A 17,361-nucleotide genomic window follows, 5' to 3' on the forward strand; every position below is an offset into this window, starting at 1 on the left:
GTTGCATGTGCATTCTCTCCACATTGTTGCATCTACATTCTCTCCACATTGTTGCATGTACATTCTCTCCACATTGTTGCATGTGCATTCTCTCCACATTGTTGCATCTACATTCTCTCCACATTGTTGCATGTACATCATTCTCTCCACATTGTTGCATGTACATTCTCCCCACATTGTTGCATGTACATTCTCTCCACGTTGTTGCATGTACATTCTCTCCACATTGTTGCATGTACATTCTCTCCACATTGTTGCATGTACATTCTCTCCACATTGTTGCATGTACATTCTCTCCACGTTGTTATCATGTACATTCTCTCCACGTTGTTATCATGTACATTCTCTCCACGTTGTTGCATGTACATTCTCTCCACATTGTTGCATGTGCACTCTCCACATTGTTGCATGTACATTCTCTCCATGTTGTTATCATGTGCACTCTCTCCACATTGTTGCATGTACATTCTCTCTACATTATTGCATGTATATTCTCTCCATGTTGTTGCAGGCGAGTGGAACTACAGTATTGTTGATGACGTGCGTGTTCTCACCACGGTCAACACATCCAGTGCATGGGTCGCTGCCACGGGTCTCATCCCCGATAGCCTGTACCGTATTCAGCTCAACGCTAGCAACTCTGCTGGCTACCTGCTCAGTAACGTGCAGGAGCTAGAGACGCCACCGGGACGTGAGTACCAGAGAGCGTAGCTACAGTACTACTCAGCAGACGCATTCGAGATACTAGAGTTCAAAATGCCATGCCATGAATCTTTGTCCGTCATCAGTGTCTGCATATCCGCTATGTCATGTTGGATATCCCTTGCAATGCAGTCAATGTAGTTCAGTGGCCGTCTTCCTCTGGTTGGGCAAGGCAATCTCAAGCAGATCACATCAGATATAATTTGGTCTTTGGCACGAAAACAGTGACCAGCAAAACGTGTTCTGCGACGAGCTATGTTGTGAGTACCAGAGGGCGTAGCTGCAGAGACGTGCCACTTCAAGTGTGTATTGCGATATTTTTGCTTAGAAAAACTAAATATAGCTGAACATCGTCTCACCTGACAGCGGAAATATCACTGATTACACCAACATTAAAAATACTAATATTTTATGCAGTTATAGCATAGAAAATTGGATATGAACACATCGTAACAGCAATGCATTTTATCGTGTCGCGATAATGCCCAATGGCAGAATTGGTAAACTTGTATTTGTGTCGGTGATTAATTGAAAACAAGTGCATGATTTGAGAGAGCCTGTACTTTGTCTATGGCAGATAAGCGGTGGCGATACTAGCTAATTCATACTTACAGCTAGTTTCAAGATGACAACAAACGATTGTTTACCAAACTAGTAGTTCGAAACTGGCACTTTTTTGGTGAATACGAAGGTTCTAAGACATTTTATTGTTACTCTAGAGTCTAGACAATAACGGTAGGTGTCATGAAAATGGTGCAAACACTGGAAAACTCTCGCAATAGTTACTTTAACTTCCATGTTGGAAGCGCGAAAAGTCTATGCCTCCTACCATCACGTTTGCCAGCGTTCAAACTTAATTTGAAACTATAGTGTCGTTAGTGTAGTCGATGGCATTTAAGTGAGGATGGGGTATCACACTTTATTAAATGAAGCGTTGTTTAACGACTGTTAATTTAACTGTTGAGTGAAAAATCATTGAATAAATACTGTAATAGTATATATGATTTTGGCAAAAAATCGGTTAAACATGAGTGGAAAATAAAAACGTCTGTGTCCATTCATTGTAGTTTATAGTCCTCTATCTCTCATTGAACAATGCAAAGCATTTGTGATGATTACCTCTCATGTTATAACTATATGTTACCCCAAGCACAAGTGGCATGTTATAAATGGTTTATTTAACAGACTTTTTGCTTAGCGGACAATCCAACAAAACGTATCTCGTCTGTTAAAAGAGGTGTGGTATTAGTCGTGCTATCACACGACCTGTTCACGTAACAGCGCATTGCAGTCGGCGACGTGTGCATTTGTTCTCGTCAAAGCATTCACGGCTGATGTGTTTGCTAACAGTGGTAGCTGCGTGCATTGTGCGCGCTCGTCGCAAACGTGGCGGACAAATGACTCGAACGGGCGGTGGCAGGTAAACACAAGCCATGATGCCGACGCTATTCGCTGTTTGTTAGCACATGGTAAACACTTTCACATTTGCTAGCTGCCGTCGCACCACGCGCAACTGAATCACACTGTCAGGGTCATGCATGTGCCGCGAAATTTTTTGCGTCTGCTGCCACCGTTTGTTTCTTCCCTAACGATTTGTTTGCGGGAAAGTTAACGTAAACATAGATGGCATTTACACATTCAGCAGTTGCCCAGGAAATCGTTTAACTTTAAGGCTCCGTCACACTAGAGCTACGCTCATCACGATCGCCCCACGCTCAAAAAATTTGCCCGGGCCCAGCGCCGATACTACGATCTAAGTGCGTTTTTACCCCGATCTCATTGCGCTCAACAAGCTTTCACCACACTCCATACCACGCTCAACACCACGCCCGCATCACGCTTGCACTGCGCTCACTGCGTCTTTATTGTGACCAATCGGATCGTATTGCGTTCGAACGACGCTTGCACTGCGCTTAAGCAACACTCACCTTGCATCAACTGCGCGCCAGTCACGCTCCTAGTGCGACTTAATCACGCTCTAGTCAGGCGCCGACTGTGCTGGCAACGACCATATAAATACCATGGCATCCACCAAAGCCATGAGCACCACGGAAAAGAAGCCCTTATAGGTATGATACAATGAGCCAAAATTCGGTGGGCATCTGATGGCCACATGTTTTCTGTCGATGGCACCAAGCATGGGGCACATTTCATTTTATCAGGAAATCTTCGGCATTGGCATGCCATTCTTCTGGCATTGTAGGACACAAAATGACCTCCTCTTTGTCTTCTTCTACAATAGCCTGGCACACCTCTGGAACCAACAGCAATATGGTGTTGCGGGCCACTCTGAAGTCATACTGAAGTGAGGGATATTTATCACCCGATGCTAGATGCCTTATGGTGACTGCCAGTTTCAGTCCTGGTTCAAGTGCTTTTCTGTATCGGGTGACCTGCTCCTGGATTCTCGGCCGAATTCTGACAAGCAGTTCATCGAACATCTGTGGAGGCATCCTCAGGAAGTTGAAGAAGGATGCTTGATCTTCCATGCGTAGCTCAGCCATGAGACGATCATAGTGACCATAGAGAAGTCGTCTTACTACCGAAAGCCACGGACGCACCCAGCAAGATCTTCGTTGTCTTCTATTTCACCTCCTCATCCTCCTCAGCATGATGAGGGCTTGGCAATAAAATAATTCGCTTTGTCCTTCTACATGAAACATGGCTTGGAGTAGTGTTGCCTCATCCATAGTGGATACTGAACTGGTGGGGTGGCCAGGTTAGCACCCCAATTTATACCCCAAGTTCGCAGGACGTGATCTGAGCGTGGTATTGACGCAACTAACACGTAATGCGAACGCCACAACAGCGTGGTCTAAGCGTGTTGGGCGTAGTACAATCGTAGTACGAACGGGTCGAGCTTGCTAGAGACCCACAATGGTCATAGCGAGAGCGTGGTCAGGTCGCAGAGACATCTCCATGGACGTAGTAAAAGCGTGATGAAAACGTATTGACATCGTGCTGAGAACGGGGCGACAATTTTCACGCACCCGACATGCTTGCGATTCGATCATTAAGTTCGTACTACGCTCGAGTTACGTGGGTACTACGCCTTCCACGTCTCTAATACGCCCGCACTGCGCTGTCTTTCCGCCACGCGCGCACCACGATTGTTTTGAACATGCTCAAAGTTTGGCCACGCTCTCCACGCTCATGGTGACTGCACCGCGCTCGATTGCGATCGCAGTACGTCCATAGACGTTCATACTGCGTTCTACACGTTTTCACCACGCTCTTAGAACGTAGTACGAGCGTAGTGAGATCGGGGCCATGGTGCGACGGGGGTATTAAGAGTTTAGTTACACAATGACAGACAGTTTGTATAAGACCCCCCCTCGAAATTTTTGGCATTATTTAAACATGTCATCATACTATGGAAGGTTATGCGTAACGTGTAGGTATTCGTACCAACCTGAATACATTGTCGTTGAAAACAAATATTGTTATTAACTTATTGCGAGAGTTTTTCAGCGTTTTCACCACTTTCATGATACCTACCGTTATTGCTTGAGTAACAGCAATTGTCTAGACTCTAGAGTAACAATAAAATCTCATAGAACCTTCGTATTCACCAAAACATGCAATTTTCGAACTACTACTTTGGTAAACAATCGTTTGCTGTAATCTTGAGACTATAGAGCCAGTAGTATGGACTAGCTATAGTAATGCCGTGGCCGCTCTGCCATAGACATAGTACAGTCTCTCTCAAATGCACTTGTTTTCAATTAATCACTGACCATTTACAAGTTTACCAATTCTGCCATTACCGCGATACGAAAAAATCTATTGCTGATATGTGTTCATATCCAATTTTCCATGCTATAACTGCATAAAATCTTAGTGTTTTTAATGTTGGTGTAATCGGTGATATTTCCGCTGTCAGGTGAGACTATAGCCGCGTTCACACGGAGCGAAACGACCCATGTCGAAAACGACCCGTGTCAGGTGGGTCCCGGGTCAAACGTTCACACAGACGTTTTCTCGGTACGAAAATGACCTGGGTCGAAAACGACCTGAGCGCTGGTTCATTTTTTCTGTGTGAACGCGCACCGGCACACGCACCGGTAATGAGTACGGCGGTAAACGTCGCCTGTGTCGAGAGCCAGAGTTTGATTGTTTCATTCGAATTGTTCACTTGGATGCATTGTATTTTTTTCTCAGCTTGCATAGCAGGCAGCTCGCATAGCATCATGTGAACGCTCTCTTCAACGACGCTCCATGTCGTTTTCGATCCGGGTCAGTCTCGGATCGTTTTCGACCCGGGACGAACGCTCCGTGTGAACGCGGCTTATATTCAGCTATATTTTTTTCGGATTGAGTGTTTCTGAGCAAAAATCTGGTAATAATTGTAGTGATATCCATACTATACTGTAAGCTAACGCCGCCTATTGCCAAACAAGTCTAGTAAAGTTAACATGTGTAACAGTTTAACACGTTCCCCGCAGATCCACGAGTCAGCTCGTGGATAGATTATTGTATCCCCCGCGACGAAGTTGGCGGGGATACTATGGTTTCATGTCTGCCCAGCCGCCACCGCCGCTCGGTCCGCCGCAGAGAATTTCCCTTCTGCTCTATAACTCGACCCCTAATTGACCTAGTGCTCCAAACTTGGTATGCTTACACATCTTGGGGAGAAGGTATGTCGCGTACCAAAACCAGGTCACTGCGACCTTTATTTGACCTTTACCTTGACCTTGATCATATTTCCCTTCCGCTCTATAACTCGGCCCCTAATTGACCTCTTTATTTGACCTTTACCTTGACCTTGATCATATTTCCCTTCCGCTCTATAACTCGGCCCCTAATTGACCTAGCGCTACCAAACTTGCTATACTTACACATCTTGGGGAGAAGGTGTGTTGCATACCAAAACCAGGTCACTGCGACCTTTATTTGACCTTGATTGTATTTCCCTTCTGCTCTATAACTCGGCCCCTAATTTACCTAGCGCTACCAAACTTGTTATACTTCCACATTTTGGGCAGAATGTGTGTCGCGTACCAGAACCACGTCACTGTGGCTTTTATTTGACCTTGACCTTGACCTTGACCTTGATCATATTTTCTTTCCGCTCTATAACTCGGCCCCTAATTGACCTAGCGCGAGCAAACTTCATATACTTACACATCTTGGGGAGAAGGTGTGTCGCGTACCAAAACCCCTAAGGCAACCAATTTTAACATACTTGCACATCTCAGGCAGATGAGTTGTGTAACAAACCTTTGTCTTTGTGACTTATTTAACTTTACCTACCTTCTACGTCCTTACAGATATATTTCATTCATAGTAGATCACGGGGGATACATTTAGTTGGCGACAACTGCCCTTTCTAGTTGGTTTTTGTTACTCTGATTTCACGTCTATGTTGGAAGCACTAACGTCTATGCCTCCTACCAACACGTTCGCCAGCGTCCAAACTTAATTTGAAACTATAGCGTCGTTAGTGTAGTCGATGGCATTTAAGTGAGGATGGGGTATCACACTTTGTTAAATGAAGCGTTGTTTAACGACTGTTAATTTAACTGTCGAGTGAAAAATCATTGAATAAATACTGTAATAGTGTAGTTACTGTAGTATAATTTTGGCAAAAAATCGGTTAAACATGAGAGGAAAATAAAAACGTCTGCGTCCATTCATTGTAGTTTACAGTCCTCTATCTCTCATTGAACAATGCAAAGCATTTGTCATGATTACCTCTCATGTTATAACTATATGTTACCCCAAGCACAAGTGGCATGTTATAAATGGCTCATTTAACAGACCTTTTGCTTAGCGGACAATCCAACAAAACATCTCGTCTGTTAAAAGGGGTGTGGTAGTATAGTCGTGCTATCACACGACCTGTTCACGTAACAGTGCATTGCAGTCGTCGACGTGTGCATCGTAACGATCGTCATCTAGTCGAAGCTTTCGTTCTCACGGCTGATGTGTTTGCTAACACTGGTAGCTGCGTGCATTGCGTCGCAAACGTGGCGGACAAACGACTGGAGCGGGCGGTGGCGGGTAAACACAAGCCATGATGCCGACGCTATTCGCTGCATGTTAGCACATGGTAAACACTTTCACATTCGCTAGCTGCCGTCGCACCACGCGAAACGCAACTGAATCACACTGAAAGGGTCATGCATGTGCCGCGAAATTTTGTGCGTCTGCTGCCGCCGTTTGTTTGCGGGAAAGTGAAGGTAAATATAGAAAGCATTTACACATTCAGCAGTTGCCCAGGAAATCGTTTAACAGTTTAGTTACACAATGACAGACAGTTTGTATAAGACCCTCTTCGAAATTTTTGGCATTTTTAAACATGTCATCATACTATGGAAGGTAATGTGTAGGTATTCGTACCAATCTGCATACATTGTCGTTGAGAAAAAATATTGTTATTAAATTATTACGAGAGTTTTCCAGCGTTTTCACCACTTTCATGATACCTATACCGTTATTGCTTGAGTAACCGCAATTGTCTAGAGTAACAATAAAATGTCATAGAACCTTCGTATTCACCAAAACATGCAATTTTCGAACTACTATACTTTGGTAAACAATTGTTTGCTGTAATCTTGAGACTAGAGCCAGTAGTATGGACTATAGCTAGTAGTGCCGCCGCCATAGCTAGTAGTCTGCCATAGACATAGTACAGTCTCTCTCAAATGCACTTGTTTTCAATTATCACTGACAATTTACAAGTTTACCAATTCTGCTATTTCCGCGATACGAAAAAATGCATTGCTGTTACGATGTGTTCATATCCAATTTTCTACGCTATAACTGCATAAAATCTTAGTGTTTTTAATGTTGGTGTAATCGGTGATATTTCCGCTGTCAGGTGAGACTATAGCCGCGTTCACAAGGAGCGAAACGACCCATGTCGAAAACGACCCGTGTCAAGTGCGTCCCGGGTCAAGCGTTCACACGGACGTTTTCTCGGTACGAAAACGACCCGAGCGCTGGTTCATTTTTGCCGTGTGAACACGCACCGGCACACGATCCGGGTCAGAATGAGTACGGCGGTAGACGTCGCCAGTGTCGAGATCGCATTGTTCATTCGCATTGAACATCGCAATTCGCATTGTTCGCTTGGACGCATTGTATTTTTTTCTCAGCTTGCAGCTCGCAGTTCGCATAGCAGGCAGCTCACACAGCATCATGTGAATGATCTCTTCAACGACGCTCAGTGTCGTTTTCGATCCGGGTCAGTCTCGGATCGTTTTCGACCCGGAACGAACGCTCCGTGTGAACGCAGCTTATATTCAGCTATATATTTTTTGGATTGAGTGTTTCTGAGCAAAGATCTGGTAATAATTGTAGTGATATCCATACTATACTGTAAGCTAACGCCACCTAGTGTCAAACAAGCCTAGTGAAGTTAACATTAACACGTTCCCTGGAGATCCACGAGTCAGCTCGTGGGAACAATCAAAACGGATCCCCGCAGATCCACGAGTCAGCTTGTGGATAGATTATTGGTTTTTGTTACTATGATTTCCAACAGATGGCAGGCACTATACCTACCTAGAAATTAAACAGGGACAGTCTATATTACCCCAGTCTTACATGAACTAAATTAAAGAACACAATTAATGCTTTATTGTTGATTCGAATGTGAAATTAAGACTTTTGAGACTCAAGGTAAATTCGGGGCTAAAGTCCGTTCAACAAGGTTTGTTTACCGTTTTACTAACGGTATATAATATAATAACTGTGGTATAGGATGTAAACTATTTCGAGGTATTTTTGCATGTAGAAACACAAAACAAGGTTCATACCCCACACATGTGTAAGCGTTTTCACATTTCTTATCGGAAAAAATAGTATACTGTCGAATGATATCATAACAAACAGAGACGAAAATGCACGAAATGTCTGTTTTTGCCCTAGCTGTTTTCACATCAATATATTATTATCAAGGGGAACGATTTTCATACTATTTGAACGTGTAAGGGTGAGATAACACTCATACAGAGTAAATGTGTCAGTTTGGTTAGCTTTCCTGCAAAGGAAATGTGGTAAATCAATAAGTGAATACGCGGCTGGTAAAAACGCGAAAATCCCAGTGCAGGGCGGCATAGGTTCATTGTTAACACCGGCAGCGTTGAATGTGTTAAGAGATTCGATCTTATCGTTCTCTCTCCAAGATGGCTAGGTTGGCTTAGCAGTCACAATCTGTTGCTCTGATTAAAATCATCTCTATCTGCGTCAATCCGTCTTCTAGTGTTTATGTAAAGATGGACAATATCACTTCAATAATCAGTTAAATTTTTTATTATATTAGTTTTTAATTAAAAACATTATTGGTGCTGTAGCGCCGGATGGAACAAAGCCGCCTCAGCTAACGACCTCGTCACCTTATACAGTGATGAGCATGTGGGAATCTCCCGGCAGTCCCAACACCGATGGCACTGTGCGCTATCAGCTACAGTATCGACAGCCAGGGCGCAGCACCATAGAGTACGTGGACTAGCAATAGCTGGTTGTTTATGTAGTTGAGTTTGTTACGTTCTATGTTATAAAGTATCTCTCTGTAATCTCTTGTAATATTTCTCTTGTATCTTGTGAAATATCTCTATGTTATAAGAGTTTGCCCTTCTATTGATAATATGTGTGATAATGGTAATTTTAGGCATTGCCATAACGTACTTTCAAATTTTGTGTGCAGCCTAATATTATGGTGCTTTTATTTCATTAAATCTATCTGACTCTTTGTGTGAGAGCTTGCATTCCTGCAGTATCATAATACTCTTGCCAGTTTAGTGCATGATGTGAATAATCACTCTGTTCTTTGAGCATCAGAAGCATTAAATTTAGATGTTAAAAAATAGCTATTATATATGGATGCCTTTTATTAATTAAATTATTCGTGACGGCTGGCACGTCTTTTTCGTTTAGTATCTTCGAGGAACTGTCGACCGCTACAAGCTACTTACAGTCCGACCTTACGCCCTTCACGAAATATCAGTTCCGATTAGTTGCTGTCAATGATTACGGTGACTCGGTCACTGACTGGGCGATTGTCACAACCCTGGAAGACAGTGAGTTGCATGTGTACATGCTCAGTGAGGTTAAGATTTTTATTTCATGCACTCATCTTGTAATAAATTACAGGATTGTTAATCTATAATAGATTGAATGACATATATGAATGTGGTAGTTCATGCAAAGGCCCTTCCCGCTTGCCCACAGTGTTAAAATTTGCTAATTGATAATTGAGAAAAATGCAATATTTGTGATGCTAAATAACATATATTCTAAGCAAATGAATGCTACATAAAATTCCCTGTAAAATTTAATAAATGCAATGTATTCTCTAAATATTTTACTTGAAACATGAGCATCATGTAGTTTACACTTAGTGTTTACAGTTGATTCAACACATTTTAGTGTTCAATCATTCTAATTTATGCACGATAAATGCAGTAACTGTACCACATATTTTTGTGATAATTTCGATGTTTATTCTTATCTTCAGAACCTGTAGGGGTCGACCCACCAATGACTGACAACGTCACATCCACCACCCTGACTCTACTGTGGGAACCCCCGTTTAGACGTCGTGGCATCCTGACGCATTACGGTATCTTCCAGAACGGTGATTTTATCAAACAGGTTGGTGAGCACAGTGATAGCTGCATGGTCTGCTATTAGTAATAATCGGTATATAACATTTACATAACTGAAAAGTGACAGTCCCCCCTCTCTCTCATACATACAAACACGCACGCATACGCGTGCGCACACGCACACGCACACGCACACGCACACGCACACGCACACGCACACGCACACGCACACGCACACGCACACGCACACGCACACACACGTGACAGAGAGAGATATGATAACTCTAAATTTTGCAAAAGATGAATGTATACCTACTATCTAAGACTTGATTCAATGATGTGAATATACAAAAACAAGATAAATAGTAAGAACCAGGTTCACATTCCGCATCATATTTCTCCCAGCCATGTTATGTGCGTAACCGTGCGCGTGTGGTGACAGGTAGCAGGTAACAGGACGTCAACACTCGTCGACGCGCTCATACCATTCACGCGGTACAGGTACTTCGTGGAGGCGTGCACCGCGGCCGGATGCACACGCAGCCAGGAGTCCAGCGTAGTCACCACCAGCCCTGATTGTAAGTCATCATCGCAGTCTCTTGTCATGGTGGCCCAGGTGCAGGGCCGGATTTAGGCATAGTGTAATCGCCCATGTTGCCTAGGAGACGGTATCATTCCTGGGTGAATGACCACTCGCATGAAGAAGGCAGAATTTAGAAAGATATAGCAGTAATACATAAAAGATCATATATAATTTGATAAACATATAACTGTCTATGGTAATGAGAGTCTAGACAACTATAGTGGTCCAGATACCTACTATCACTAAACGCAGGCACATGATTACAACTAACCCTGTATTTATTATCTGATATCCCGGATATGCAAACCAGGCGTATGTCACCTATTTGGGCAGGGCTGGATTTGGACGTGGCAAGGCCCTTCGCTATGGGGAGCAGTAGGGGCCCTATTTGGCAATTGTTAACAGAGAATAAGGCTGTGTAACAATTTAACTTGGCACGGATGCCGCCAAGACAATTACGTGTGGGGTGAAGGGAACGGTTACTTCTTTAAACCTTTAAAAATATAACAAATGGAACAAAATTTTAGATTTTGAGAGGCTCCTTCAGACTGAGGCCCAAAACTGTAGCTTAGCTTTATTTAGCAGCTTAGTTTAGCTTATGCATGAATGGTGGCATAGATGGCTGTCATACCAGCAACTAGCACATCCTGTATATCAGAGAATAAACATAGCGTCTGTCTCTGCATGCTTGCTCATATTTTTTCCCGATGATGATGTTATTATTCGATCGCGCTCCAGCACCTGCTGGTATCTCCGCACCCACGACCGTCGCCGAGTCTCCCACGTCCGTGCTCGTCTCCTGGAAACCTCCGTCCCTACCTAACGGAGACGTGCTGAGTTACACACTGGAGAGACGCATACCAGGTACACGCAGCGATGCCCCGATGGCTGCATATCTCTCTGTCTCTCTCTCTTTCTCTCTTTCTCTTTCTCTCTTTCTCTATATATATATATATATGTATATATATGCTGTGTACACGCGGCCAAATAATGATCGCGAGTTACAACTCTTCATTATATATATAAAGAGAGAGCGATAGAAAGAGAGAGAGCAAGAGAGACAGCGAGAGAGGCAGAGAGAGAGAGAGAGACAGAGAGACAGAGAGACAGAGAGACAGAGAGACAGAGAGACAAAGAGACAGAGAGACAGAGAGACAGAGAGAAAGACAGAGAGAGAGAGTGAGAGATAGCGAGAGAGAGAGAGAGCTGACCTTGCTGCTATCGACCTCACGCGTCACATGTTGCAGGATCGGACGTGATCACGGAGGTGGGAAGTTTCCTACCCACGGACAACCTACGTTACGTTGACAGGTCCATCGCTCTCTCTCCGTTCACCGCGTACGAGTATCGCATCACCGTCGCCAACTACGTCGGCCAGACGCCGGGAGCCTGGAGCGTGGTTACCACAAAGGCTGCAAGTAAGCGCTGCTATTATATATTCTCCTGTAGTAGTATAGCTATTATTATGTCCTGTAGTAGTTATTCCTGATTAATGGACGGTGATTAGTTACACTTATATATCATTATATCATCATCAAAATCATCTTGGAATCTAATATATATATATATATATATATATATATATATATATATATATATATATATATATATATATATATATATATATATATATATATATATATATATATATATACATCCTAATTTCACTTTAATGATTAATGTAATGGTTTATATGTACTGCCTGTTCCTGGTGCAAATGCAAAATGCTGTTTGTCGGGCAGCCCCTCGAGACACATACGAATAAAATTAAAACAAATGTTAGAAGACGACAAAATTATAAACGATGACATCCTTGTAACCGTACTCGTTTCGCTCGTTATAAACCAATTAAAACTATCATCAAACTACAACAAAATTATTAACGATGACACCCCCGGAACTGAACTCGTTTCGATCGCTATAAACCAATTAAAACAAACATTAAACGACAACAAAATTATAAATGATGACGCCCCCGGAACTGTACTCATTTCGATCATTATAAACCTCGTATAACTATCATTAAACGGCAACAAAATCATAAGCTATGAAACCCTCCATAACAGAACTTGTTGCCTTCATCCCAAAGCGAATAAAACGCATGTTAAGTGTAATCGCGACTCGTTTCGCTCGCAGGGCCGAGCGGCGTTCGAGCGCCCAAGGTCACCTTGATAGATCCCGTGTCGGTGCGAGTGAACTGGGAGGCGCCGGTGACGGCTAACGGACGGCTGGAGTACTACATCGTGCGTCTGCCCAACCCTCGCCTCACGATCAGGAACGTGTCCACGCTCTCCGTCGTCGTGGATGGGCTGATGCCGTTCAGCAATTACTCGGTGACGGTGCAAGCCTGCAACGGTGCGTGAACGATAGAGTCGTCGATGATTCTCGGCTCGGTGCCATAGCTGACCATATGCACCAATTCTGCTCGTGATTTGAGATTGATTGATAAACAGATCGAGTTACCTGTCATTACGCATTTTGCTATCGTAAACTCTTATCAACTCTTTATCGTCTACTCTTATAGTGTGTATATTATATCAGAATCGGAGTCTGTTTATATATCGTGTCCATCCTGCATCGTGTGTTTGTGTCTGACACGTGTCTCCTCTTGCGCGGCACAGTGGACGGAGGTTGCACCGAGAGTCCAGCCACGCCCGTGCGCACCCTGGCGGCGGCGCCCCGACACCAGGCGCCCCCTGTGGCGACGCCCGTGTCGCAGACAATCGTCTCGATCGTGTGGGAGCCGCCGCGGAGTCCCAACGGACCGAACATACGCTACCAGCTTGGCCGGCGCAAGCTGGCAGAGCCACTGAAGAGTAAGCGTGGCGAGTTAACGCTCGCCGATAAATCTCGTGTCACGGACGATGCGTCGTCTCGTGTTGGTCTTTAGTTGCTTTTTTCTGTTTTCGAATAGATGCTTTGATGTTTTCAATCGTCACTTCGATGTCTCAGTGTGATGCTAGGTGTGATCTAAGACATTGGTGCGTTTCCATGTCACATTGGTGTCTTTAAAAGACTTTAATGTCATTATCAATATTGCTTTAAACAAACAAAAGTTTATATTAAGACTAGGAATGTACCATTAATGAATTTAAGCATCCTTGATCCTGGCACACAAGTTCACGTACATCTCTGTCTGCAATGTCAACTTGTTTAAGTTAAATGTTCCGATAAAAAAATTTGTTTTCCTGAATACATGATTAATGAACTAATTAGTTCTTTATTGATGTTGAGTTATTAGTGTTCCGATATTGTGCAGTTTTGCATTTTTTTCTGTCTAATAGGCGATAAGTGTATTAATTTATGTTAACATGTACGTTAAATCAGAAGACCATAAACTACATTAGTGTATCAGCTCTTGATTAAATCAATCTTGATAATGTATGGGCTAGCAGAAACCCATGTTGGCATGCAAAATAAATGTTCTCTTAGCTGTATTAGTGCACCTTTTTTCTACGCGAGTACACATGCATGTACTTTTAGTATGCGTACAATTTTCGCCCGTAGTATATTTGCGTCGATCTATATGTTTCTCAGACTGGACAGCAAGTGGCGATGTGTGGGAGAATGTCTACTATGGTCAGGATCTTTACCACGAGGATAGAGGTCTGACAACATTCACCACCTATGTCTACAGAATCACCGTCACTAACGCCGTCGGCTCTATGGTATGTCGTGAACGCGATTGCATGCGCATTTCATTGATCTAACGTAGCATGAAGACATCGCTGAAAATTACGACAATAATTCTATTTGTATTTGGACTCTACCCTGTTATAGACCACACTGGGTATTTGGCAGCCTTTACTTTTAATTTATAGCATTTTAAAGCAAGAAAGGTTTAGAAATGTATATCGTTTTAGCTTTTATTGGTTCTTCGATTAATGTCAGATTAAAATAAAGAAAGTCTGTTTGACAATTTGTTATTTGTGACATATCTGCCTGTATAGCAGTTGCATAAACATATTTCTAGTATGTCACTGTGATTAACATGCGTTTAGCAATGTGGAAACGAACGAAGAACAACACGTCGACGAATGAATTCAGATTAGATATAATTTTAAGTGCTTGACAATATTGTCATCTGCGACATATATCTGCTGTTATGTAGCTGTTGTCCCCTCCTTCCTTCCCTCAGGTAAGTGAGCCATCTCAGCATGTGACAACCTTTGGTGGGATTCCCCAGATGCCTGCCACTCTACGCGTCTCTGTGATCGACCACGTCAGCATCTACGTCACGTGGGACGTGCCGAGTAAGTGTCGCATCGTCATGGTGACAGCACAATGCAATAAACTACAATTCAACACCATACGATAACTATGAGACACAAAATTAACCTACGCTCTACTTTCCGGTACAATGGCATTATGCTATGCCGGGCAATATGATACAATACAATAAATATGATACAATAAGATAATATGGACAAGTGCCTTAATTACGTTTCTCGTGCTCCTGTGAAACAATCGTGTCGCTCACACTCTCCTCGCATCCGTCACTGCAGATCTGTATGCGTTACAAGGTGAGGTGGAGCAGTACAAACTGGGAGTGTACAGCGCCGCGGACAACGCCACCGAGGTCTACGACTACGCGGAGGATCGTAACAGCGCCACGGTAACGCAGCTGCAGCCGAGCTCAGACTACAGCGTCACCGTGGAGCTCATCATTAATGGAGGCAACTCTATTGTGAGTTCGCCCGTCGTCGTTCGCACTCTGGACGGAGGTGAGACGAATACGCCATCTACGAACTATCGTTAAAATTAAATCAAATTAAAAATTAGTTATCGTTGAAGTCTAAGTGCTTCTGGTAGGTTTTCGTTTGGCACATCAGTTTCTCATTTTCATATTTTAGTTTGTTTCAATTTACACGTTTAACACACGAAAGGGAAACGTATTGGTGGAGTTGCATCAGTTGGCACTGTTGTTTTTTTGTTATTTAAATGCTTGAGATCTTATTATTAATATTTTATGGTTTCTAGTTTTAAGAGATGGTTGATTCTTATCTGTATGATTTCTATGATTGTATGATTATACATTTTAATTTGTTTATGTTCAGCATGCATCCACGCAGTTGTGTTTCATTTTGCTCTCTAAACAATTTGGTTCACTTATTATTCACATTTTGCGGCAGTTAATTAATCACTTCTCGTTTGTTTCCAGCACCCGAGGGTCTGCCGTTGCCAGTGGTCATATCTCTGTCCGACACTGACCTTCAAGTGTCCTGGACTGTTCCCGTTAGAGCTAACGGTCGCATTGTCAGCTACAGCCTCTTCCTGGACGGTCAGAAGATTCCGTTAAACACGTCCGAGCCGGGAATCACAATCCTGAGCAACCTGCGTCCGTACATCGTGTATCAGCTGGAGGTACGTAGGTGGCAGCACGTGTCCTGAATTTTTACACGAATTTTTAGTTGTATATTTTACTATTTTTCAACGAATTGGATCTATAGTTTTAATTGTTGACGTGTCTGCGCGAACTGAATTTTTTCATGGCATTTAGCAGTTGGACTATTATGATTATGTATTATAATATAAAATCATTTCTTTTATTTATCTCAAAATTAACTAACAAAAAAATAAACAAAACAAAAAATTAAAATATTTTATACTGTAAAATGAAATCCAATGACATCACCCTAAGAACTTCATTTATATTCAGCATTTAATCGAGATACAAAAAAGCTTCTTGCATGGACACTAACAATCCACCTCTGACCCGATCGACCTCTTGTTTCTTCGTGGCAAATCGTTCACACACAGTTGGAGGTGTGCACGGTGTACGACTGCATACTGAGTGGCCACCTTCGTGCCACGACAGCGGAGGCTCTGCCCGAGGGGCTGGACCCGCCTGGACTCACCGTCCTCAATTCCTCCTCCGTGCTTGTGGAGTGGTATCTGCCGGGCAGACCTAACGGCATCATAGACTACTACGAGGTGGAGAGGAGAGACTTTCAACCTTGCGTCGTTCAGTGAGTCGACATAGCATTGTTTTTTTTATCGCGGATCTATTTGGTGTCGTCCGCCAAGTAATCTTTCCATACTCAGAACTTCAGTCTATGTTCAGGTGCATGTGAGTATATGCTTCAGGTACAAAGCTAACCAATTTTATTAGGGTGGCCAAAGCCACGTGTGGGTTGTGTTCTGGGCAGGTGACAGTGGCTAATTCACGACCTCGTTTAATGGATCTTTCGGTTAGTGGACAAACTTAAAATAATTATTAATTGCAACTAATTTTGTATATTATATTTTATACGTGATCGTGATATCATCGTGAGATGTGTTTCGTTGCAGAGTTGAGCAGGTGGAGAAACCGGAGAAGCGTAGATGTTCTTATGTTAGCTGTAGCATTCTGGAGGAAAACTGCGGGGACAAGTGCTACTCTGGACAGAAGGTGCACACGCTAATTACTTTATTAGCTCGCCTTGACATCTTCAAGATGAGCTATTGCCATGGGGTGTCGTTCGTTCGTCCGTCAACATTTGGCTACGGTCCACTATAACTCAAGAACAGTTTGACCCACAT

The 17,361-nt window shown here is 43.1% G+C and overlaps 1 protein-coding gene across 1 annotated transcript in view; it reads left to right on the top strand.

The window, feature by feature from the left end:
* Positions 1-17,361, top strand: part of LOC106811801 (usherin-like) — a 129,146-nt gene that overhangs the window by 97,329 nt on the left and 14,456 nt on the right. The window contains 15 exon segments of the mRNA XM_014815521.1: positions 512-691; positions 9,003-9,147; positions 9,586-9,728; positions 10,166-10,302; positions 10,699-10,834; positions 11,578-11,703; positions 12,087-12,257; positions 12,976-13,194; positions 13,461-13,655; positions 14,377-14,507; positions 14,978-15,092; positions 15,345-15,563; positions 16,001-16,203; positions 16,600-16,808; positions 17,131-17,230. Of these exon segments, the coding sequence (XP_014671007.1) occupies positions 512-691; positions 9,003-9,147; positions 9,586-9,728; positions 10,166-10,302; positions 10,699-10,834; positions 11,578-11,703; positions 12,087-12,257; positions 12,976-13,194; positions 13,461-13,655; positions 14,377-14,507; positions 14,978-15,092; positions 15,345-15,563; positions 16,001-16,203; positions 16,600-16,808; positions 17,131-17,230 (2,429 nt within the window).

Source organism: Priapulus caudatus, unplaced genomic scaffold (genome assembly GCF_000485595.1).
Source record: "Priapulus caudatus unplaced genomic scaffold, Priapulus_caudatus-5.0.1 Scaffold577, whole genome shotgun sequence".
Lineage (NCBI taxonomy): Eukaryota > Metazoa > Priapulida > Priapulimorpha > Priapulimorphida > Priapulidae > Priapulus > Priapulus caudatus.